Consider the following 25147-nt stretch of genomic DNA (forward strand, 5'->3'; position numbering starts at 1 on the left):
AAACAGGAAGAACAGAATCAGGAAGAAAATAAACCGGAACAGCAAGAAGCGAACGGAAAACCTGTAGAAGACGGTGGTGAAGAAACGCCTAAAGTTGAAGAACAGACACCAGATCAACAAGAAGAGGAGAAACAAGAACAAGATGAAGAACAACAAGAAGAAACAAAAGAAAATACTTCAGCAGAAGAGAATAAAACTGAAGAAGCCGACTAATTACCGCAAACGTCGTAAAAGCCATCCAGCAAAATCTGTCATTTTTGCAATGATCTAACTTGTAAAAAGGACGAATTCTGCTAGTTGGATGAGACTCAATTTAAAAAAATCTGCATTCCTATGTGGATTTCAACATTTGTGCAATGCTGATAAATAAAAGCTTCAAATTTGATTTACAGCTATTGTAGCCTACTTTTCAGTAAAAGTAGATCTTTATTCGATGTTTTCATTTATTAATGCGCAAAGTAATTGGCCAAACATCCTAAATTTACCCTACTTGGCACAATAGCGACAAACATAAAATGGTTAGCAATATAGTATAAAATTTAAAAAAAAGATGTTTGTAGTTACATAGGATATGGTGGTCCATTCCTATCCATGCAGTTTCAATAACAGTCCGCACTCACAATGCTGCATACTTAATGCAGACCGTAGTGTTGTTTTTGGTTGTCAATTTTGCATTTTTATTTGTAAAATATATTATTTGTCTCTATTATTACGGATCTTTCATTTACCTTATGTGCAGTTTTGAAAGCGCAGCACCCGTGGGCTCCAAGCGGTGGTGTAAATTCAACTTTTTGTTGCTGCTGAGAGGATGTAGCGAAAAGGATTCTCTGGCCACATATTTTTCTAGAAAGTATAGCCTAGTATAAGCAAAAAGGATTCAATTTACACATTTAGCTTGTCAGGAAACCTAGGTCGTCCCCTGTTCTCTGTCAGTTACGTCTCTGGTAACAGGCCGCGGATCGGAGATAACCGATTACCGGAGGTGTGGTTGACAGGAAAGAGAAAACTGCTGCTCTTTCTTGGCAATATAAAATCTGGACTGGAGCAGTGTTTTTGTAACAAAATACGACGTTGTATGCAGAATGTGGACAGGAGATTTCTTTGAACCACATTTGCACAACACCTAAAGTTAGGCCACTACTGATCGTTCAGCAAAACAATTTTATCCGTTATGTGTTCGTTTTCGCGTCGACAATGGTTTGTGAATTGAGTTATTTACAGACACAGCGTCTTTATATCTTTAGCAAAAGAGCGAACGGAAATGCGTGAATTGTCAAGCCGATCTGGCATCAAGATTCCCCATCAGAATGTCAACCTTCGTTGAAACGTTGCATCTAAATCTTTAATGACAAGACACAGTCCGTGCCAATTATGCAAAACAGAAAATGGTCGAGTTACTAAACTAGACACGGTAAACTTTGGACCGGATCTACTGTTAACTTCATCTCTGGGCAGGAGTGGATCCAAGGAGTAGCAATAGGAGGGGGTGATTTCAAAAAAACACAATGATGTGTAGGTAGGTCCACGTTAATCCGACCTTGCAAATAGCCTACACCGTAAATAAAGCTACTTTCTTGTGTTTCAGAGGAGCGATCGCCCCCTGTCTCTAGGTAAAAAATGCGATTAACAATAACTTTCGCAACCTCAGGTTTTGGTTGATGTGTTTTCAATCTTGACCAAGTAGGGTAGGCCTATAGCAGGCTACCATACCACAAAGCCAGTTGAATACTCAAACTGTCAATAGAGAACAGACCAAGTATCCTATTGTGCCCTACGCATAATCGAGAGCCTGTTGGAAGGAGATTTAAGGTTTTGAAGTAAAAACATGTTTCCGAATGCACAGAGGGCATTCGAATATGTCAGAACATAACGCTGGCATTAAACGACGCTTTCAATGCATTGTTAAAAATATTTTTTACACTATATCCAAAAATACCGTATGACCGTTGACTTGTTTAGGCTCACTGGAGATGGCTAATTTGTAAACGTCTGTTAATCAAAGTTGATGAGATTGTTGTTTTAATGACAATCCAAACATCATCAATCACTGTTTTTGACACAATCTCATGGCAAATAAGGCTAATTATGAATGGCACACGTCGTGCGCAGCCAATGCTTGTTGGAAGTGTCGATTCTTTCCTGTTTGGGGTGCGGGCCAGACATAGACTTCAGTAAAATTTTCTTGAGCAAACCACTTTTCCTTTAAACACTTGATTTGAATAAAAAGAACATTAAAGGTGAAAAAACAAGCAATTTTATAAACTGCTACAGAAACCAATCACCAGAAACACTTCATTTTAACATGATTTTAAAAAACTCAAAACGTAGATACTCATTTGCTAGCTGGGTAGCAGCTACCAATGCAATATCATTATATACAGGTATGTACCACTGCACTTTGATGTCAATCCTACCTCCAGACTCTGGTTTTAAACTATCCCATTAATAAAAAGTGATAAAAACTGAGCTCCCTAACCAAGCGTTAACCTATTGACATCGTTAGCAAAGTCCTTCTTCCAATGTCTGCAGACGTTGAAACAACATTAAAAAAATGATTTTTTTTCATCTTTCCAGCGAGTAAGTGATAGGATTTGCAGATAAATCCTGGCTGCGGTAGCGTTAACAGGAGGGTACTTTTGGATCAGGGGTGATTTTAGGAGCCCGTAACTTTCACAAGAGCTAGTAAACGTGAAAAAAAAAGCTTTTCTTTGCATATAGTATGTTTTTCTTAGAAGGGTCTTGACTTACAGTCGAGTCTGAAAATCTCATTGGTAGGATACCGGCGACCGGGGCCAAATTATCTTCTCGATGGCCGTGCCTGGCAGTACAAGAGACGGTTTCTATGCATGCTAGTTGTTGGTATGAAAGAATGAAAAGCGGCCAATAACACAATGCGGACAAACGTTGATATTGTCTACTTAGAAAAAAGGTATAACATGCGTCACAGTAGAGTGATTCCCAACGATAAAATCAGTTTTGTTTACATTGATTCAAGGTCTGCAGACGCTGAATTAACATAAAAAAGGCCTGATTTTTCAATAAGGGTTAACAAGGCGATACATTGCCCAGAAAGCAAGAGATCTTTTGGGGCAAACATACAAATACAAAGAGACAGCTTGCTTGCTGATGAAGTACCACCGAACAAAAGTAAAGCAATGTTGTTTTTACGTCGTTTCAACGCTTTGAACACGCAAAAACGTAACGATCAGGCAGGGAATATAGGATGCTGCAACTTTGAAATTGAAGACAATAACACAGCTTGCAAATCAGTCCTTTTTTACATTGATTCAACGTCTGCAGACGTTGAATCAATGTATAAAGGGTTGATTTGCCGGCTAAGAACATAAACGTTGATTCCCAAACACAACATGGACACAGCGCCAATGCTACATCACGTCTAAAGCTGCGAAAGATATGAAACATCTTCTGCGGAAAAGTAGTCAACAATTGCTTTCAAACTATCTTGGTGGTCGATAAATTTCCTTTCCTAATGACGAAGATTGACGATGTTTTTCTCGAATTGAAGTTTTGATATCAGATGTCTGCGAATCAGGGCAACACTTAAACATTCCAATGCAATGTACAAAAAAAAAGATCCTAAACTTACACAAAAAGCAACTGTTCGAATGCAAAGCTTCATGGCATAAAGACCGCGCATAAAAATAAAATTCTATCAATCAATATTTAGTTGTTTCTATTTCAAGTAGGTTGAGGTGAAAGCAACGTGTGAAGGGTTGATATTAAACCCAAGTTGCTTGTTCTAAATATACCAGGACTAGAGTGAGTATTCAATCACTGTGTTTGTTGTTCATAATGCAGATAAGCTACTCAGCACTGTCACACGTACCCAGACAACAAGGCAATCGTTTTTTTTATATTGATTCAACATCTGCAAACGTTGAATCAATGTAAAAAGCGATTGATTAACTGTCATGGATAGCGAAAATAAACCAATTTTTGCACGAAGTCACATCACGTTTTTGAAAAGTTGACAAAAATGTTAAACCAAGGGACAGAGTATCATTCATCAACGCTCGGTTGATATATGAGGTTATACTTGCATCAGATCAACGTCTTTTAATGTTGGACAAATAAGCACTGTTCCTTTGACAAAACCGTTCGGAAACGACGATTCAACGAAAAAACGCTTCAATTTTGCAAGCATGGTCTTTTGGTGGGCGTGGTCAAGTCAACAAATTCATCATAATCGACTTTGGAAGACGTTTTGTAAATGAAAAACTACTGGATTTTTTAACACAAGTTTGACTGAAATTGCCAAGGGGTGTTTGGGTTAATGACGTCATCAAGAATGTTAATAGTTTCACCCATCACACCTATGCCGAATACGAAAGAATGAAAAGTCGAAAAATGAGGAAGCGACAACTGAACAAAGCTGAAACGTTCAGTCAAGCGTCATCAATTGATGACCAGTTGACAACGTCATCAAAGTTTATTGAAGAAATGTGACCAAGCTTCTGCTGCATTATCAAAGGGGAAACATCGACGAAAACGTACCAGTAAGGATATGTTCAAAGCGACAATTTCTTTGTCCATGCCATTAAATAACATTCGCTTTAAGGAAAAGCTTACTTGTCAACAAAATCACTTCTCGCATTCTAGTTAACCCTACAAAGCCAATGAGTCGACAACTTCTTAAACGAAGTGAATCATGAACTGAACTCATTTCTGACTGAAAGCTAAAAGCGAGTACTCTTCCATGTAATGTCCGCATATTTCCAAGGTATGCTAATTGGAACTAGATAACAAACCGAATTTATTGTGAAGATGACAGGAGTGCTACAATTTTTAACAAATTCAAAAATTTGAAGGCTTGGCCGAAAAATGCCACTTTCATCTTTTAACCTAGGCATGGTGAGCCTTCGGATGGGTTTTACTGTTGTGTGCTGGGTCAAAAAATAACAAACAGACTCGTGCAAAAAAAAATGGTGGCTAAAAATGAAGAACCAATGCAATTCATGGCATATGGGTACACCTGAATTAGAAAACTTCTACCAACTTTTCAGTTGTAGTTCACACTAACTAACAGCATTCTCCACACACCTGTTAAAGTCTTGTGACCTGTTTGCTTCAGTTATGTACTGATGTCAGTGAGACTGTCCCAAACACAAAGATTTAAACGTTGCGAAGGAAGAGTTCTATCAAAAGATTCGGTGCCACAATTGGGAACGACAGCACCACAAAGCACGAGGTAAAGAATCCAAAACGGAACGCAAAAAAACTAATTCATGAAGTGAACACATGAACAAATAAAAATGGCACAAAAATTACGACGCAGATTGAATTCTGAAAACCGGTCGAGCATTTGAACAAAACATTGACGCGCAAACGTTTAACAAAAAGGCGACCTTGAAACAAATGATTGGATGACCAAAGATTTGTTGCGGCTAAAATGTAGTTGATATCAGGGTAAGTTGTCCAGGTGATATTAAGACTTGGCTTGTTTCTTATTCTTCATATTCCTAGATGCAGCTTCCTCCTCAGCAAGAGCCCGTTCAAACACATCTAACTTATCTGTGAAAAAAATGCAGCGGAAAATAGCCCCACGCCTCATACAAAGTTTGCTGTTATCAAATCGTTAAATATAAATCCAGTAGGTCAACGAAAAACTGCTTTCAATAACTAGTCCTGAAAAAACATAAAATTTTGAAGCCAAGATAGTGAACTAAATAGACTAGACTAGACAGTGAACTAAATAGACTAGACCAGATAGTGAAGGAGACCGACTGGAACTTTTGCGTATTGTTGTTAGTGGTAAAACAGGCAACATTACACATAACTATTAGGGTGTTTCAAAATTTCACCACTTTTAAATTTCAAAACGAGTACCTTTTTTTCTGATGGAGTTTTGGCCGCTGATTACGAATCTGGCATTATTTTTTCATTATGACGTCATCTTGAGGGTGCCCCACGCGATTTTTCGCGTTTTTTCAATATCTCGAAAACTACTTGGACTAGACGTATGGAATTTGTATCAAATGATGCAGAATATACAATTTCCTATCTCTACTTAAGAGTGTTTAAAGTCGTATCTGCTTCAGAAAAAAAGTTATTTGAGAAAAACACTTTTTTATTGTTTTTACATCCATTCCATATCTATAATCTTCGAGCTATATGACAATACATTGTGACGTCAATTCGGTAATTGGTAATAACAATGGTAATTGTTTGTAAATCAACGATGATAATTGTTTGTTGACAATACGGGTCTTAAGGGATAAAAACAATTTCCAATTTGAATTTAGTTGGTCAGTTTTAAATGCAGTATAAGCAGGGATATGGCATGGTTGAGGTTAAGTCTCTGATAGTCTCGAAAAAGTTACTTGGAAATACATTACCAACGTGTGGAGAAGTTATAGAGCACTATCATTATATTCAGCAGCTTTTAATGGATACAGACACTAAATTTTTGAAGAAAACTCCAGGATTCAATGATATCAAAGATGTAGTTATGAATGACAGTTCAATTGTGGGGAAGAGCCAGCTTGCCTGCTATCGAGTTGAGAAGTATCCATACAAAACTGAAGCAACTTATTCACAAGCTTGCTGTGGCAAGAAAACGTGCCAAGAAATTGAAACTTATTTCAATCAGCGATGGCTGGCTCGACCAGCTCTTTGATATAACCAAGTGCCGGTGTGAAATACCAGATATATTTCAAACGTATAAAGGTAAGCTGATTTGTAGTTGCAGTTTTGACCACAGAGTTCCAGAAAAAGAAATTATGTTTCTGAAAGATCAAAGATCCGTTAGAAGAATGATTTTATCTTCATCCAAAGATGCACTGTTTAATATACACAAGCTGCAGAGTGTAATCAAGCTCAAGCGACGCACCACGGCGGAAGATGATATTGAGAACCCCACATCCAGTAAATTAAGAGCTACAATAAACGGAGGCCTATCCAATTCTAAAGTTTTGTTCAATTCGTTGAGACCGCGCCAGTTCGATTTAAATATAAATTCTAATGAGAGCAACGATGATGTTTTGGAAGCAGAGACGAGTGATAATGTTAGGGACACGTCAACCTATTTCGACCTGGATTACCAACCTGCTCCCAAGCATCTTGCAGGAGGAAAAGCTTACCTTAAAAAACGTTCATTTTCGATCAGTACCAGTGACTGTGTTAAAGCAGACCGTCGTTTAGTGTCGATTCGCCAACAATCCGATCTGCAGCGATCAACTGTTGGAGAAAAAAATATTTCTGCTTCGCCAACAACTGTACTTCGAAAGCGCGAGCAGTGTCGACTTGAAGCTTTAAATCAATGTGAGTAAGAGCTGAAACATGCTAAAGCAATTCAATTATGCTATGATGGAATAATCATAAACAAAATGGACAGGTACATCTTTTTGGGACAATTTGTGGATACAGGAGTCAAGTGTGAAAAAGTTATAGCTGTGAAAACTTTTTTGGAAGGAATTTCGGTAACTTCTCAGACCATTTTTAACTGTGTTACCGAGCAAATTTGTGAGGATACTTTAAGTAAAATATATTCAGTTATGTCAGATACTACTGCATTAAACACAGGGAAAAAATCTGGTATAAATAAGTGCCTGGCCGATTTCTTCATGGAACGGCATGGTCGAGGCATGCACACATTGGAATGCTTATTTCATGTTAATGAAATATATTTCACTCATGTCGTCTAAAAAATCGAAAATCAAAATTGTAATTGTCATATAGCTCGAAGATTATCGATATGGATATAAAAACAATAAAAAGGTGTTTTTCTCAAATTACTTTTTTTCTGAAGCAGATACGACTTTAAACTCTCGTAAGTATAGATAGGAAATCGTATATTCTGCATCATTTGATACAAATTCCATACGTCTAGCCCAAGTAGTTTTCAAGATATTGAAAAAACGCGAAAAATCGCGTGGGGCACCCTCAAGATGACGTCATAATGAAAAAATAATGCCAGATTCGTAATCAGCGGCCAAAACTCCATCAGAAAAAAAGGTACTCGTTTTGAAATTTAAAAGTGGTGAAATTTTGAAACACCCTAATAACTATACGTATGGTGGCCTCTACAAGTTCAAATGCAGAGCAGTGTCAAAAACAGAGACCGTATCAATAAACCCCTCTTTACTGTCCTTACTCAGATAGCAAAATCAGTCATTTTTACATTGATTCAACGTTTGCAGACGTTGAATTAATGTAAAAATAACTAACTTTGGTGTCTGGGTTCTTGGTCTAAAAGCTCACTTTTTTAAAGTATTTACATCCGTTTACCTTGTAAGTCTTGTCGCAATCTGAGATATTCCTCGTCGGCGGTCAGGAGTTGTTCCTTTAGTTTGGCGACATAAGCCTCAGGGTCGAAATCAACATCTTCGGTCATGTTGAAGAGGTTGGCTGAAGCCGCCACAGACGCAGTCACCTGGACGAAACGAGTTGAAAGTCTCGCGAAAAAACTAGTATAGTCTGCAGTGCTGGTTTGAAATGAGTTCAAGACAAATTACCAAGCCAGCAAGTCAGTATTTTTTTTTACTGCAGACGTTGAATCTTTTTCACTGCGTCAGCAGATGTTGAACCAATGTAAAAAAGACTGACTTGCTAATTAAGCGTATCTTTATGTGGTGAGGACAGAAGATGACAGAGGTTTTGATGGAAAAATACCGCTAGCCATGCGTGAAAATATGTTGGAGTTGGTTTAGAGGGGGGATGTGGACAATAGTGACCCGTTTGAGAAATCGATGTGATCACTTAGCGAGCGGAAAAACCGCATTAAAACGAATGTACAAGAAATGCCTAATAATTCCATTGAAACGGCAGCAAGAAAAGTGTGTACTGTGTATTACGCATTCACATAGCGCTGCGTAATGTTAGCAAAATAAACAATAACAAAATTAACCATAAAAGTTGCTGCAGAATGTGCAAAACTAACCCCTTGCAGATAGTTGCGATGACATTCAACGGTTTCTTCTTCAATCTCCTGCAACGTCGACACGGTCTGGTGCATTTCAAGCATTTCACGTGACACTTCGTTCTCCTGCGCAATGATGACGCAACGTCAGTGATGTCAAAAAGTTAATCCCAGACAGCAAAATCTGTCATATTGTTTCAACGCCTGCAGACGTTAAATCAATGTAAAAATGATGGATTTTGCTGTATGAAAATCAAGAAAGGAAAACAATAGCAAGATAACAAAGAAATCGCTATCTAATCTGGTTGTTCCGTTTGTTTTGTGTCTGCAGACGTGAAATCAACGTAAAGTAGAACTAATTCATTGACCAAGCACTTACACACAACGAGCTAATAAGAGCTAGGTCACTGTTGTTGGGTGAGTGGAGGCCTAATTTCTTCGGAGATTCCTCAATTTTATCAAGTTGCTCGCCACCTGCCGGACGTTTTTTAAAAGGTTCGTCACCACTGTCGTCGATAGCGAGCTCTTTCACTCTGCAAAAACATGAAGCAATGATGACATCAGTGGTCAAAAAGCGAACTAAGCACTGACTTACCTTTTCTAATAAAATATCGGACATAGTTTATTGTAGCAGAATCGTTTTACGAGCTTTAAATTTCCAATTGGTAAGGCAAAAAATGCAGTTCAAATCCAGTGCACACGTGAGCTTCATTGCAAACTTAGAAAATAAAACTTCTCCTGCTAGGTTACGCTTGGCTGCACCTCGTCATCGTGAGCAACCTTCATAAGCGCATCATGGGAAACAAGAGTTCGAATAAGCATAGCTGACAATTTTTCGTACGATACAAGACATACAAGAAGTACCACAGTATAGCACAGGGACAACAAACGACAGCCAGCAACATGGAATGGCATTGCAGCATTGGCGACAACAATGAATCCAAACAACAAATCAAACGTTTTTTGAAAAACGTCTATAGACGTTGAATCAATGCAAAGACGACTGATTTGCTGTCTGTAATGATCACAACGAAAAAACGCTTTCTCTTGGTATCCCAAGAAGATACTGTAGACTCAAAGCAGAATGGTCCACTTTTGCACAGGCCTATCTCATTATCCATGACATGTCTGCTTCCCATCCAGCAAGTCAGCCATTTTTACATTGATTCAACGTCTGCAGACGTTGAATTAATGTGAAAAATGGCTGATTTGCTGGCTGGGTTGAAAGAAACAAGTTTCCATGCAAACATGCGCACACAACAACTGAGCATGAATGGCACCCATCGTATGTTGCGTCCTCGCTTGAAAGCTCGGTCAAAATATCAAGATCCGCTTGAAGACTGTAAGCGCCTCTCAGATTGGCGTAACTGTCCACAGCAGCCGATATCATTTCACCTAAAAAAGTCCACCAATTGTGTAGTATTGATATACCGTTGAAATGACGTTGGTATAGGAGGGAAATGAGCCCAACAAGTAAAATCCAACATTTTCCTATTGTGTTAACGTCTGGCGACGTAACGTTCATAGAAAAATGTTGCGCTTGCTGGTTTGGGGTTTTAAAGTTCTTACTGTCTTCTTCATTGCCGCTGTAGTTCGAAAGGCAGGTGTCGCTGTGGCTCGGTGCGAGGTTCTTTTGAATGAAAGTTGAAGTTGAGCTCAGACTGTCAGCTTCTTGAATTTTCCTGTGCAATACAGCGGAAGGTTGTGGCTGGCTGGAGCGGCTTGTTCTGCTCGTGGCGCGGCTCTCAGACTGCGCTCGCTTCATCGTCCGTGCGGCTTTCTTGACGGAAAGCAGAGCGTCCTTCGGGACGACACGCGCTTCTTTGACGGTCTCGCTGACCGAGAATTCTTTCACTCTACCAGGCGGCGTTGCAGTTGGTTCGTATGACATCACAACAACATTACAGTACGAAGTACGGACATATAACCAAAACATTGCAAAAAGCATAGTTACCGGTTTCCATAGATGGTGAAAGAAAAGATGATTGCAAAATTCGTTAAAATCAAAGAATGAATAATATGCATTATACATACAAATTATACATAATCAAAGAATACGATTTGCTAACACAATGCAAGGTAAATTTAGTGGTATGAAAAAATTGAAACAAAGTCAAGAAATACGATATTGAAAGCATTGCTTGATGATAAGGCAGCAATAACGACCTTTGATGAAGTATGGGAAATCATGTTTACTGGGAAAGCGAAGAATTAATACAAAAACACAAAGCACTAGTCTGGCCCGAGTACAGGCAATCGTGCTGCTGCAACTGTGTCTCGGCATCACCAGAGTTCTACAAAATACAGACACGGAATTTCACCATAATAAAGTCGGCTGTGTGGGGCGTCGGAAAATAGCGGGATGAAATGACCAGTAAACCGGAGGCTACAGGTCCCGGATCAACGAGACCAAGCGGCTGTATCAAAACGCTTGCGCAGATTCTTGATAGCAAATCCGGAAGTCGATCACTTTCGTTTTTCTCATCAACAAATCAATCTACATTTTATTACAGTGGAAGCTTGAGATAAGATATCATAATAAAATTAAATCCAACTAAAACATACCTGTCTGCATAACGAAGGGTGTTGAGCGTGTGTTCACATGACGTAATGCCTGGTGATATGGTGGCAATCATGCATGTCCGTGAACGTTCACCGATGAAAGAATCACGAAGAACTTGCGTGAGCTTGCTCGCTCGAAAGGGAAGATGTTGCTTGTTGTGGCTCATTGCTCGGATGCATTCCTTCAAACATCGAGGTTTGTCACAACAGAGATCGGGTGTCGTCGAAAATTTTCATAGACAAGCTGTTTGTCTTTGGACTAAGAGATTTCGTTTAAACACGTTTCTTAAATACTCTCAATATTACGCTTTTTTGAGAAACAGTGTCCAATTTTTTCAAGAAATTTAATTCTAATTGAAATGGATATAAGGAAAACTGTCATCCGCACTGCTCAGGAAAGAACAGTTGCTGTTCAATATAACCAAACAATGGATAATAGAGATGGGTGCCAAACCTTTAGTGCGAGCAAACTCTTGTTAATTTCTGAGCCTTCCACTCGAGTTTGTCTGTCGGCGCTCGTAGTGTCGGCCCCTCTTTCGTTGCCTGATATGGTAATCATAAAACTATTCAACGAATATGATAATAATATTAACTACAGTAGCCACAGCTTGGTGTTGGGGTGCGATATGTAGTTTGTTTAAGCATTTTTAACAATAAAAATAGTTTGGCATGTTCCTTTAATGGTCTTTGATTGAAAAGTATGTCATTGAAGTCATCACGCAAAGTAATATAAAGTCACCGAGATGTTAAATATGTTGAAATTGCTAACCAGGTGTACAACTGGACATTACGGTAATATCATTTTTTAACGTGTGGTGTGAAATACATGGCTATCTTACTGCAAACGCTAGGTTTGCACTTATCCAACCAGCAAAACTTGGTATTTTAAGTCGCTTCCACACCTAACTACGTTGAATCAACGTAAAAATGGCAATTTTTTTCCTAGATTGGGTACTGTAAGAGAAATCACTTCAGTGCCTCTTCACCCAGTAACGCCGAGTTAGGTTACATTGATTCTACCTCTACAGACGTTGCATCAATACAAAAAAGGACTGGCTTAGTTAGAATAACGACAATCGGTTTTACCAGCCAGATCAATGAGAGAAAATTTTCCGTGAAGCATCCGGCGAGGTCCGCTGCGACGCAGGAGGATCTGGAAGACCGCGTGTGATCTTGAGGAGTGCTGGTTAGCCGACGTGACCCCAGAAGTTCTGTAAATCAAAAAAGCCAACAAGTTGTTTATGTGCATCCCGAAAACCGAGCAGCTGTTGACTACACCTTGCCTTGGTAACGTAAATTTATAGAAATAATCATAATAATCAGAACAGTAGTCATTGATGGTAATTAGTGATGGCAGTGTAATTGACAAATCCAAGTTAATTTTTTGTTTTTCTACTCTGCCACAACACAGAGTGTCTTGAAAGTGTGAGCATACTGGACACGTTTCCAACTATAGTACTTTTATCTCCACACATTAAATACGATACGATTTTATCAACCTTTGCGCCGTCAATAATGGAAGTCGTACGAAAGACGCCATTTGTTTTTTTTTTAGCTGATGAGTTTATACTTTAAAAAGACTTCCTTAAAGAGAAAACGGGTTAGATCTGTACTTTTCAACAATCTAAGTTATTCTACACTTTGCTTCAGTGATACTTCATCTCCAGCGACTGGCAATGTAACATTAACGAAATTCTTGAAGCTAACCTGCATCTTGTTCCTTCGGCGATGAGTTGTAAGACTTCATCAATTGTTGAAACCCGCCTCTCTTGGAGTCCGACCACCTGGACCTGCTGTCTTCCATCCTCCAGGACACGCAGACGACACTTCTTGTTCAACAAATCAAAAACCTACGACGGGTAAAAGGTGAAATGCATTACATTGTAGTGCTGCGAATAAACCTTATATTATGTTAGCACCTACAAATTCAATGGCTATTTCCTGAGCATTGGCATGTCGAAGCAGACGTACATCTAGGTTTATTCAATAACAAAAAACATTTCTAAACATAATCTTTCTAGTAATGAGATTTTTTCCAGTCGAAATGTGTAAACATATATCGCTTGCATAAGAAGCACTGCTTTTGTAGCTTTACAATCTTTCAGACTGTCAAGAGTTTGTGCCATAACATTCACATTGATGATAACTTTTGAAGAAAAATTCTCGAACCTTTCCACTGTAGATTTCAAAAAAAGTTGCGTACACTTCCAGATTCAGATGCCGGTAGGCTTTCTTGTGCAGATGATGGAACACGTCTTGAGCTGCAACACAACGTAAAAATGAATTCAACAAACAGCAAAAAAGATTACTTGTACGTCACTGAAACAAATCCGAAAGATATTGATTTTCTTTGTTGGTACACAGCCACAGAATACGTCACAAACATCACAATAAAGCGTGATGGAGTTGAAGTGTTGAGCTTGCCAGGCCTCTCATGTTACCTGCAAGTGCGTATATTCCTTTTCGTGTGTCTTGCTGTCGTCCAGCGGTAAAATCACCACCCATTGTCTGTAAGAAATGCAACAGTAATCATCTAAAAAATTACGTTACGATAGAGCTAATCCTTAATGATGCATGGAAATTGGGCAGCCATGCGGATTTGCGGAGTTGTGAAACTTCAATCTTAGGCAGCAATGCTAGAAAAAAATAGCAGAAATGCTAATTTGCATTCATCCCTTCATTTGCACATAGTGGCATCTACACAAACACCGTATATTTTAACATTATTAAGCGTTAAATAAAAGTTCTTTTCGTAAAAGTAACAGTATCTTCTGCTAGCACGTGCGAAAACACTTTTTAGAATTATGCAGCACAAAAAATGAGTTGGACGAAAAAATCGAACAAGTCTATTAAACGGCTAGCAATTATATAATACAACAGCAGCAATTCTAATGCAAATTTGCTGTAGTCCATTGTACTGTACTGTTAAAATATAATGGGTTGGATATTTTCAAAACTAATACATTATACTGATTTGTAACCGAGGAGTGCTAAAAATTCTTAGGCAGATACACAATCACGGAGGCTTACGTGTGTTTTTCCACTTCCAGTTTGTCCATAAGCAAAACAAGTGGCCATACCCCCATCAAATATGCACTCAACAAGAGGGCGGGCGGTGTACCAGTACACCATCTCATTGGTGCACGTGTCATCGAATGCATAATCAAAGCGAAAGTTTTGATTTTCAAGATACTTTGTCATATCGACTTTAGATTTCGGTTCGCTGATCTGATGATACACAAAAAAAACAAGGAAAATATTAAGCATGCCACGTAATATATCAATTCTGATACGCTAATATTCCGTAATATATCAATTCTGATACTCAGCCCAACAAATCAGTCTTTTTACATTAATTCAACTTTTGTAATCAATGTAAAAAAGACTGATTTGCTGGTTGGGAATGATCATGATGAACTTTATTTGCAGTGCTCATCGGATGAAATAAACATTATTCATAAAATGCAAAACTTCAATTCAACTTTACTGACGTTTCGTGCACAATGGCATCCTCAGAGTGACACACCAGAATCAGAGCAATACCTTTTCAATATGTTTCTCGGCAGCCGATTTGTAGCAAGAATTCACAATGTCCTCTGCCCTGGCGCCTGCTGGTTTTGTTGGCTCTTTCTTTGTTTCCACAAAGATAAGAGTTAAACTGACTGGTAAAGCGGTGGTCGAATAAATTTGTGGCAGAATACGGTGCGATACTGATGAGCCCAGCCTCATGGGCGAAACACGTGTCTATCGCTGTCAATTCTTGCTACAAATCGGCTGCCGAGAAACATATTGTTGATTGGATGGTCTGAATGGCTAGCGTGGAAGCTACACCGTTATGGTTGGCGAATCGCAGCTGCTCGCTGTACTAGTGAGCGCTCAGCCTTGTGCTGATAGCCGGGAAGAACGCCCCTTTCTTCACAACCTTTTCAATAGTTAACATCTTTACGCGAAGAAAAACGACTGATTTAAAATCCATAATATCTAACTGTGTCCGCATTTGTAGCAAATGCACACTCGCATAAAAGGGCATAACTTTTAGGCTTAAACACTTAAGCAGTTAAGCACCACATACAGTGCCATATGTGTCTATTTAACTGCAGACAGGACGCCACTGTTTCAACCTTAAGGTCTCCTCAGTGCAGTAAATAGTACACTAGACAGGAACATTTTATATAAGTAATGCAGCTTGGTGAATTTTCCAGTTGTGGTACGCAAGGAACCACATTTGGATACTTTCACCCATCTTGCCAAAGTGCTCAAACTGCCGGAGCAGTGAGCTATGCGCAATGCAACAGCCTGTCTATTTAGATACTTAATTGAGTGTCCAAGCATAAAAAAACGCGTTTAGCATTCACTACATACACCGAAGTATCGCATAACGTGAACGGTAAACGCACAAGCAAACTTGGCACTGTTGTAAAACTTTTACTACGTTTACAGAAGGTTGCAAAGTACATTAACAATACAACGGGTTGTGACGTACCATAACAACGTTTTTACTTGGTATTGTCGTAACGTCAATCTCTTTCCGATTGAATTCTTTCTTGTTGAGAGGTCTCTTTCGCACGCAAACGCAAATTCGGTGATCTGCTACTGGGTCTGCGGCTGTCAATGGCTTCATTTCTAACGTAGCTCTGTGATATGTAGATACGTGGTTTATTATGACAGCAGTATTTTCGTGGACAGATTTGCGACAAGCCGAAATACACTGCAGTAAGTCTGCATTGAAATTTCATTTACAGTTCGGTGATTGGTTGCATTAAATGCGTTTAAACCTTTACAACTGGTGTTAAAAATAGTAAAAAAAAAACAGCTAAAAAATTTGCGAAGTTCTGACCTGATACAAAATTTTTCATGGTCTATATTCTAGGCCAAACCGTATGTAAACAACGCTTTTTCACTGCAGTACTTTTTATTGCTTTGTATTTCTCAGCCTCATTTCTGTTAGTGTTGACAACCATATGGTCCAGGAAATTGATAAAACAAATTCGTTTTTTTTTCCAGAAAAATTAAGAATTTTAAATGGAGCAATTGACCGATGAAAACTTGTACACACCTAAATTCTTTTATCATAATCGCAAACTCCCAGTTGGCGTTGTTGGGATCGTAGTATTGCTGGCGACGTTCACGCTCAACAACCTGTGCGGCGCGTCGCTCCTCTCTGTTGCGTCTCAACTTTTCAACTTCATCCACCACGTTCGACTTGCGGCCGCCTGTTGGAGGAGTAGGCGGAAGGAAACGTGAAACAAGTTGGCAAACAAGTACAAAAACTCGTGCTTTAATTTTAAATACACATTAAGACACAGCGGTTCGCGCAAACCGGCTGAATCTAGAACCGAAAGTAGAACCAGAAATATGAGATTGAATTTTCTCCGAAAAAAAGTTTGCTTACGAGGAGGCGCTTTGGGTGGTGGCATTGCCGGGACATTGCCATTGACGATGCTGTTGCTTATTTTACTATCATCGCAGTTCTTTGAAGAGGTAGAGACTATGCTTTGTCGTGAGGGGGCAGGGTTTTGTGCATCCTGTTTCACGCTTTTCCTAGGCTGAAATCCAGGAGAAGGGCTTCTGTTTTCTTTTTGCTGAGCAACTTGTAACGCTGGTCCTGGTTTCGGGAGCATTGTGCGACGGTTCCCGCCAGCCCGAGCGTCCGTTTTCTACAAGCGATTTAATAGTTAAATAATTTTTTACAATTACTTACTTATTATTTATATTATGTTATTTAATATTTATTATATATTTCATTATTATTTATTTATATTATTAACATTAAATTTTTTTACATCCCACTCCGCTTAGTCATGCTAACCAAAAGAAACACACCATTGCAAAAAGAGGACATTTCAGGCCTTTAATTACATTAATTATTGAACACGCTGTTTCAAGCTGTAATCGTTAGAAGTTGATGTGAAGACAACAAATTTAAGCTTTCGTAATTATTGATATTCATCAGTTCAATAGCCAATACATAATCAATCATGTGCAAAAACATCGGATCAGAACGTAGTTAAAAAAGTGAGCTTTCATTGTATTTGCATTTTGCAATTACAGCTGTAGATTATGAGATAGTCTTTGACACAAAGACTAAAACAACAATCGAAGTATATGATTCAAAACTTTTGAGTGGATGAAAAGATTTGGTAGCTTACGAAAAGTCGAAAGCATTCGATTAGTAAATGTGTGATATGTACTAATTAATATGCTCATTGCTCAGCTCGATTCGGTTCCTTTGTCTTATTTTTCGTGGGTACAAAAAAAGCAAACTCTCTCTAGAAGTCACATTAACAGAAACTACTTTCACATAGGAGTAAGAAAAATCCACCAAACTGACTGTTCACAGTACTTCACACTGTATGATAAAATTAAATTCTCTAAATTTCTTGAATGGAAATTCTCAGAATCATTGTAATTGAAGCGAATGAACAAGAACAAATGATGAATGACAATAAATCAACAACACTATGCCACCACCAATTACATAACTTTCAAAAATGAGAAAAAAGTCTTCCAATGTGGGAATGCAAAAATATCTCTGTTGTAATTGAATAAGTGAATTCAAGAAGGGCCCAATACCCATGAAGGACGAAGGTGTTTTTGAGACAAATGAAACCCGTTTTAATTATTTTGGTAAATTTAGTTTTGCGGTGGAATTTTAATGATGATTATATGCTTACTCAGCTTACATATACTGGTAAGATGTATTATGCCTGAAAATATCACGATCGGTGAAGATTCTGAGGAAAAACTATGGAAAAGTTGCTCAATTGTTTCAAGTAGGCTTGAAACAATTGACAGTTTTTACAGGTATAATTTAGAAAACACAGAAAGGAATCGGAAAAACATAAAAAGTAAAATTTGAAAAAAATATAATTGGGCCCTTTTTGAATTCACGTATTCAATTGATAAGCCAGTAAAGCTAATTAGACTCGCCGCAAGGCGCAAACCATCACACTTTAATTTTCAAACACAATCAAAGCATCATTTTGACGTGCAGCATAAACCTTAGATCCCTTGGATTTTCGAAATGAGCGATATTCTTTCATCTGTCTACCCTAAATTGTGTGTATAAAATGCAATTTTAGGCATAACTGCGAAAATACTAGCCTAAGTAATAATAATGTCTTATCTACATAAGGTGAAATACATAAAGCATTAGCACTAATAACAGAAATTCATGGTGAATGAAAAAGATGCCAAGTGACTATTTCAGGTAGCTTTTATATCCAACAAGCACACGTGGCTACATAGAATACTGGTGACCTACTGCAATACTTAAGTATTTTACTAGACAACAACAATTCAACATGCAATCGATGCTCAATTACTGTTGGTGTATGTTGCTGATAATACAAAATCTTGTCAATTCTATCATAAAAACTAATCGCACTAAGTTTTTGTTTTATCAGCATAAAATGTCATTTTACATCAATAAACTAGGACAAAACTTTCAAATGAAAACAAAACTTTATTCTTCACTATGATTGCAATCATCAACTTACCCTGGATTGGGGCCGTCCGGGTCTTGGTGGAGGTATGGTCTGTTTTGTGCTAGATGGTGCAAGTTCAGGATTTAACTCGAATATCATTTCCAGCATCACCTGATGTTTAAAAAAACGTTACAGTGACACATTAGATTTGTGTGAAACTTGGTATTTAAAAAAAATTAGGTTTGACAAAAATTTAAAATGCATTAAAAAATAGCAAATACGATTTAATAAGTGCAATAATGAATAAACTAAAGCGATGCACAGGTCAGACATGTGATTGATCTACCTCTTTTCCTTTTGTTTCATCATCTTCAAACCATTCAACTGTTACACTTGCAGAGCTTGGCTGCAGCTGTGTCACTATGGCTTTGTGCACTCGACCTGTGGAAGAAATTTAACTTCAGAGAAAAGTGAGTGTCGCTTGCATGGAATAAAGCTGGAAAAATGTTGACAAAATGATTTCATGAGTCTCCTACTGAGCAAGTGACAACTGAGCTGGCAATATTTCAGCAAGGCAGCAAGTAGTTAAAATTGGGAAATGATGATTGATGAAACTGAACAAGTCGAAACTTGGAATGTCAGAAGTTAGCAAAATGAGTTTGATAAGCTATGACCAAGCAAATCCAAAGTTAATTCTTATTTGCTGACTTGGTAGTAGCTGAAATGTACTTATTGCTGAGATGTCGCATGCTCAGTGGTCTGACGATGTGATTTCATATGATAGTGGAATATCTTGCTAGGTGAAATAAAAATTGCTCAATGTTTTTTTTACATTATTTTAATTACCATACAGTTAACTTGTTAGAAAAATGAGTAGTTTCAGTAAATATGTAAATTATAATAGACAAAATAAATGTCAGCACTGAAAACCGAGAAATAACTTGAGGCTACAAGAAGAGAATACTAAAAAGTGGCCTACCTATCTTTTGTCTTGTCATGCAAGTAATGCAGACCTTTTACTCTATGTGGTCTCCATATAATGTACTCTATTAGGATATGTATTGATTTGGAAGAAGATCAATAGTAAAGCTATTGAAAAGGTTTGGAGCTTATTTCTCAACACCACAATTTGAAAAAGATAACATACTTTTTATCGAAGTGTAGTGTGGTTGAGTTTTTTGTCATATTTACTATTCAGGCATATGCCAGGTGATTAAAGATTTAGCTTAATTACATAAAAAGTCCAGAAAGCCGATTTTTATTTTTGTGTCCACCTTCAGGCATGCCATTGAAGTGTTCACATGCTCCTGAACAGGATCAAACTTGTGCCTTTTTAAGTGTCATACTGGAGCTCTTCCCAGCTGGTGAGCTGTTTAAGTAAAAAGTATGCTGGTTGAATGAAGCAGTCTGAACAGGTGTTACTTAATTTTGTACATCTGGACTAACCTTTAGCTTACTGATGGCATACCCATTACCCATACACTGTAAAAAAAAGTTTAAAAACATAAATTTTGCAGCTTTCCAAAATATAAAATAATATTTCTTCATTCATTACCATTGCTTCTTCGAATGTGAACACTTGTTCCTTTATCCAATGCACCAAAATCGATATTCATTATGTTCACTCAAAATTATAAATTAGGATGAAAACTATCTACACTGTAATACAATTTTGAATTTACAAATGACAGAATGATACTAAATTTATCTGAAAATTGTTATTTTTGACTGTCCTTGAAGATAAGAAATCAAACAAAAAGTTTTCAAAGAACAACCTAAAAGTACAGTCGTAACAAAAAAGGAAAAAAAATTGTTTAAAAACACAACAATTAGTTGGCTGTGGAATATTTATGATATACTGTAATACTTTAAAACAGACAAAAAATATATATATTCAAATTTTTGGAGCCAATTGGATATAGAAATGGAAAATAATCAAAATTTAAAGTAACAATTCCAACCTGGGTAAACAAAAGTAGGCTAAACTTTCGAAAGCAAACACATTCACATGCTAATTTAGAAATAACAAGCAGACAAAACATGGAAAAGAACAAATACTTAATGATTTGTGGTCTCAACATGAACTCACTGAGAAGATCAGGAAAGCATCCTTGCTCGGTATGCCTACGTGGAATTGGAAGAAACTCTATCTTCTGCACCAATTGCTTTCAATGGGTCCACGAGAATTGTAGTTACGAAATAAAAGGCCCACTTAGAGCGGACTTACATTACCTATGCCCACCTCCACACTGTAAGGACGAAGCAAGACCCATAGACGACAAGCCAGTAAGCGAGGTTGAGGTTGAAGGCGGCTTACTTGACGTGGTAGCTGACTTTTGCTACCTTGAAAATACCATGTTTTCTGGAAGGGTTGTAAACTTGCACCTACAACGTATTGCAAGTCAGCCAAGAAAAAGTTTAGACAACTTCCTATCCTTACAAGCAAGCAACTTGCTGCTGCAATCAGAGGTCAAGTTTACTCTAGCTGTGTGAGGAGTATCATGCTCTATGGCTCAGAAACGTGGGCAACACTAGCCAGCACCATCTGTCCATCAAGCCACTAAAATGATTAATGGCAGAGCAATGGTACAATGAACCTGCCTGGTCAAGCCTGAAGACAACATCAATTTGAAACTCTTTTATCCAGGCTTAAAATAAGAGACGTCGGTGAAGTCCTCTAATTGGGCAGAATGAGATGGCTTGGGGACGTTGAGCGCAGAATTAGCTGAATTTCTCAGGTGAGATGTGTCAACATTGCAGCACAGTGGGGTCGAGGTAGACCAAAACTTTCTTGGGAAGTACTTGTTAAGCATGACCTTTTAGCCCTAAACATGGACTCTGCCAACCCATCAGATTGTGAGGTGTGGAGAGCAAGACTTCGCCCTCAACAGACAGGCCACACCTAGGGATGCACAATACAGAATATCAAATCTTAGAGATTCGAATCTCAATGTATTCGAATCGCATTTGCAGTTTCTTTTCGGATATCAGGATTCGAAAATAAATTTGTTAAATGAACAGCGTGCGATGTTAAACAAATGTAAAGTTGATATTTTCCGTCTTGCGCGTCGACTTTTTTCTTTATGGACTGTTTGTTCCAAGCGCCTTTTTTCTTTCTTCATAGGGTCCGTGCAGTGATCAGAACTGCAGACACGCAGTGCGTTTCCGTGTGACCGTATAATGATGCTTGATGATGCATCGTATGATTGATTTATCATATATGTTATACTCTGTTTGACATGTGATACTAATACAATTCAAAATAATGTACAATTATTTTTGCTTTTTGTTCAATATTATTTGGAAAAAATTGCCGCGTAATTTCAGAATAGATTTGAAATTCTGGATTCGAAATTAAGTATTCTAGAATATTCTAGAATAGCCAGGTATTCTGTATTGTGCATCCCTAGCCACACCTTCCACATAAAAAACACCCTTAACAATTCATGGCCAGTATAATCAAAATTGGTTGATGATGATCATTTTATTTTGGCAGTGGCTATTTGACCGGCGCCGGTCTTTGAATCTGAAACACTATTTGACCGGTCATGACGTCACTATACAGGCACTTTTTTTTTTCTCTTTCATAGCAAAAGACGAGATGCGCGTATATAAGTTCTAAATTAGACAATTTTATTCAACTCGATCCGTGGCACGTGCGATACTTCGCTGGCTTCTATTCTAGAGGGAATGAGTGCGATACTACCCGGAAGCGTTCTTTTTTCTTTTTATTTGATTAAATTTTGACCCGAAGTGCATTTTTGTAGTCAATTTTTAATTTGAGTTGCCTACAGCCCAATTTTTTATGTCTTTTCAAATGTGAGTAATAAAGTTAAAGTTTTTTTAATTTGCTTGAATTTGAGAATTTCTCTGGGTAATTTTCCGTTTGTGGCCGTGCTAACTACTGATATATAGCCAGGGCCCAATTAACCATGAGGCACTCGAGGCACAGGCCTCAGGCCCCGGGTTTTAGAGGCCCCCAATTTTTTTACATTAGTACCGTAGGCGTAGGTAGTGAAAGTTGTTGTGCCAGTGTGTGCACAGTTGTTATTTTTGAGAAACGATTTCAAATTGTGTAACGATTACTAAATAGAACAACGATTCCGAATCGGTACGCTTTGGCGAAGTTACTGGCTATGCTAGGCAAAAGTTGAGCACTGCTGCTCTGCATTGAAAGCGATTGCCAATAGGGGCTAGGACCGGCTTTAGGGGCCCCTAAACTTAGCTGTGCCCCCGTGAGCCTTAATCAGGCCCTGTATATAGCCTACTACATAATTTTTCATTCAGGCACGTTTTAAACCTTTCAAGGTTTTGCCACCTTTTCCCGTTCATTAACGTGCTGGTAGGTCTATATTGATTTTTCTAGTTAGTATCTTTTTCGTCCCGGACGCATTAATGACGAAAAATAAAATGATTGATTGATTGATGTAACCGTCTTTGCTGAACGAAGCATTACATTTTTGCTCTCAGCAAGTTAGTTATATATAATGCTTCTTTTAAAAAAATGGTAATGGTATGTAAATGTAATGCAACTCAAATTAAAAATTGACTACAAAAATGCACTTCGGGTCAAAATTTAGTTAAAAAAAAAAACGCTTCCGGGTAGTATCGAACTCATTTCCTCTTGAATAGGAGCCAGCGAAGTATCGCACACGCCACGGATCGAGTTGAATAAAATTGTCTAATTTAGAACTTATATACGCGCTTCTTGTCTTTTGCTTTGAAAGAGAAAAAAGTGACTGTATAGTGACGTCATGACCGGTCAAATAGTGTTTTAAATTCAAAGACCGGCGCCGGTCAAATAGCCACTGCCTTTTATTTTTCGTCATGTTCAGTCATTTTGTATCGATTGAAACAACAGACAGTAAGCTACAATGCCATTAGATACCGTATGCAACACAATGAACATGCTGGAAGTTGAGACAAAACAATCAAGTCAACTGCTTTTATTGAGTATGGGTACGGTATGTACCATCTTAGAAAATTAGTCAAATACTTTTAAATGATGTCAAATTGACACCTCTTTTAATACTGCGTAGGTATTTTCTGCACTTTGTAGATGGTATTCTACGTTATGTATTTTTCAACTAGTAGGCTAGGCATTCACCAAAACACACAAATAGTTTTGAAAAGAAAACAAGCCTTGTTGCTCTGAAACATGAAGCATTTACTGAAACAGCACTTGCCTGCTGAGTGAAACAGTCAGCCTATTTTTTTTAAGAAACAGATCTAAAAACATGCCACAGGCTAACATTATGTTTTTTCGTCTTGATTATCTTTATTTTCATATCAACAAACATCCTCACAACCGGTCATGCCACTGTTGGCAGAAGGCCATCAACAAACAATACACATAAAATATAGGATACCGTACGATACTACCGGTATCTTGGTAAAAATAAATGCAAAGTATCTAAAAATACGCCAAGTCTTATGAATAACTACATTCATGTGTCCCAGTGGTGTTTCATCTCACTTGACTAGTCTAGACTTGATAAATGACAATTCATCATATTTTAGCTTACGGTACGGTACATTACAAGTGAAACCTGATAACAAAAAATATTAAGAAATCAGTCATTTGAATTTTGTCCACTAGCTGGCAAAACAATTTCACAAATATGATTGGGGTTTAATTTCAATTCAACTTTATTTTTCATTGACACAAAAAGAACGCTTGTGTTGTAAATATTTGTAAATTTAAAGTAATTCATGTTTATTGTCGTAGTTGAAATATTTTTTTTAATCAAAAAAAACAAAAAATTGAAATTGTAACCTAAATCTGCCCCAATAGCTCAGTTGGTTAAGCGCCAGACTTCATTTTAGCTCTCCATTAGCGGCATCTAGTGGATGGAATAATTCAAAGACAACATCTCTTCAGCTATTGGAAACTTCACTACCAGTGCTTCCGCTTTGAAGGATTTTATCACGAAATCGGGATTTTTCAACGCTTCGAAGGATAAAAAAAGGAAATGAAGATCGGAAGGATTTTTTAAGGATTTTTAACAATTTTACAAGGAAATTTTGTCTTAAAAAGGGAATTGTTGATTTAGCAACTTTAAAGAAAATATTATTAATATTTCCGTTCAAAAGTTCTAAAAAACGACTGGAATAAGGATGATCAGTTGGTTTCCGTTGCCACTGGCCATCCTGAACCCCCTCTCACTCTCTTTCCCATTCTCACTTTTCCGTCACTTGATTTCTATCATTATCTATTCTTGCCATTTTGGGAATTGGACGTAAGTGCAGTGAATGAGTTAGTTCTCAATTCTTTTAGTTG

The 25147-nt window shown here is 37.8% G+C and overlaps 1 protein-coding gene across 2 annotated transcripts; it reads right to left on the reverse strand.

The window, feature by feature from the left end:
* Nucleotides 1–2887: 2887 nt before the first annotated feature.
* LOC145782585 (kinesin-like protein KIF2A) lies at nt 2888–20528 on the reverse strand. Of its 2 annotated transcripts, XM_082594398.1 has the most exons (20): nt 20423–20528; nt 19214–19308; nt 18940–19038; nt 18442–18492; nt 16833–17097; nt 16497–16653; nt 15924–16074; nt 14471–14668; nt 13882–13948; nt 13610–13701; nt 13148–13290; nt 12527–12651; nt 11895–11983; nt 11444–11622; nt 10448–10734; nt 10148–10273; nt 9258–9409; nt 8900–9004; nt 8248–8392; nt 2888–5532 (listed from the first exon to the last, which is right to left on the reverse strand). In XM_082594398.1, exons 1-20 carry the CDS (start codon nt 20481–20483, stop codon nt 5447–5449), a joined length of 2673 nt encoding a protein of 890 aa, XP_082450524.1. In that variant the 5' UTR covers nt 20484–20528; the 3' UTR covers nt 2888–5446. The 2 variants fall into 2 exon arrangements, with proteins under 2 accessions (XP_082450524.1, XP_082450525.1); XM_082594399.1 differs by lacking the exons at nt 10148–10273; nt 10448–10734; nt 18442–18492 and having other exon boundaries at nt 9258–9411.
* Between the last annotated feature and the right edge of the window lie 4619 nt (nt 20529–25147).

Source organism: Aplidium turbinatum, chromosome 13, assembly GCF_918807975.1.
Source record: "Aplidium turbinatum chromosome 13, kaAplTurb1.1, whole genome shotgun sequence".
Taxonomy (NCBI): Eukaryota; Metazoa; Chordata; class Ascidiacea; order Aplousobranchia; family Polyclinidae; genus Aplidium; species Aplidium turbinatum.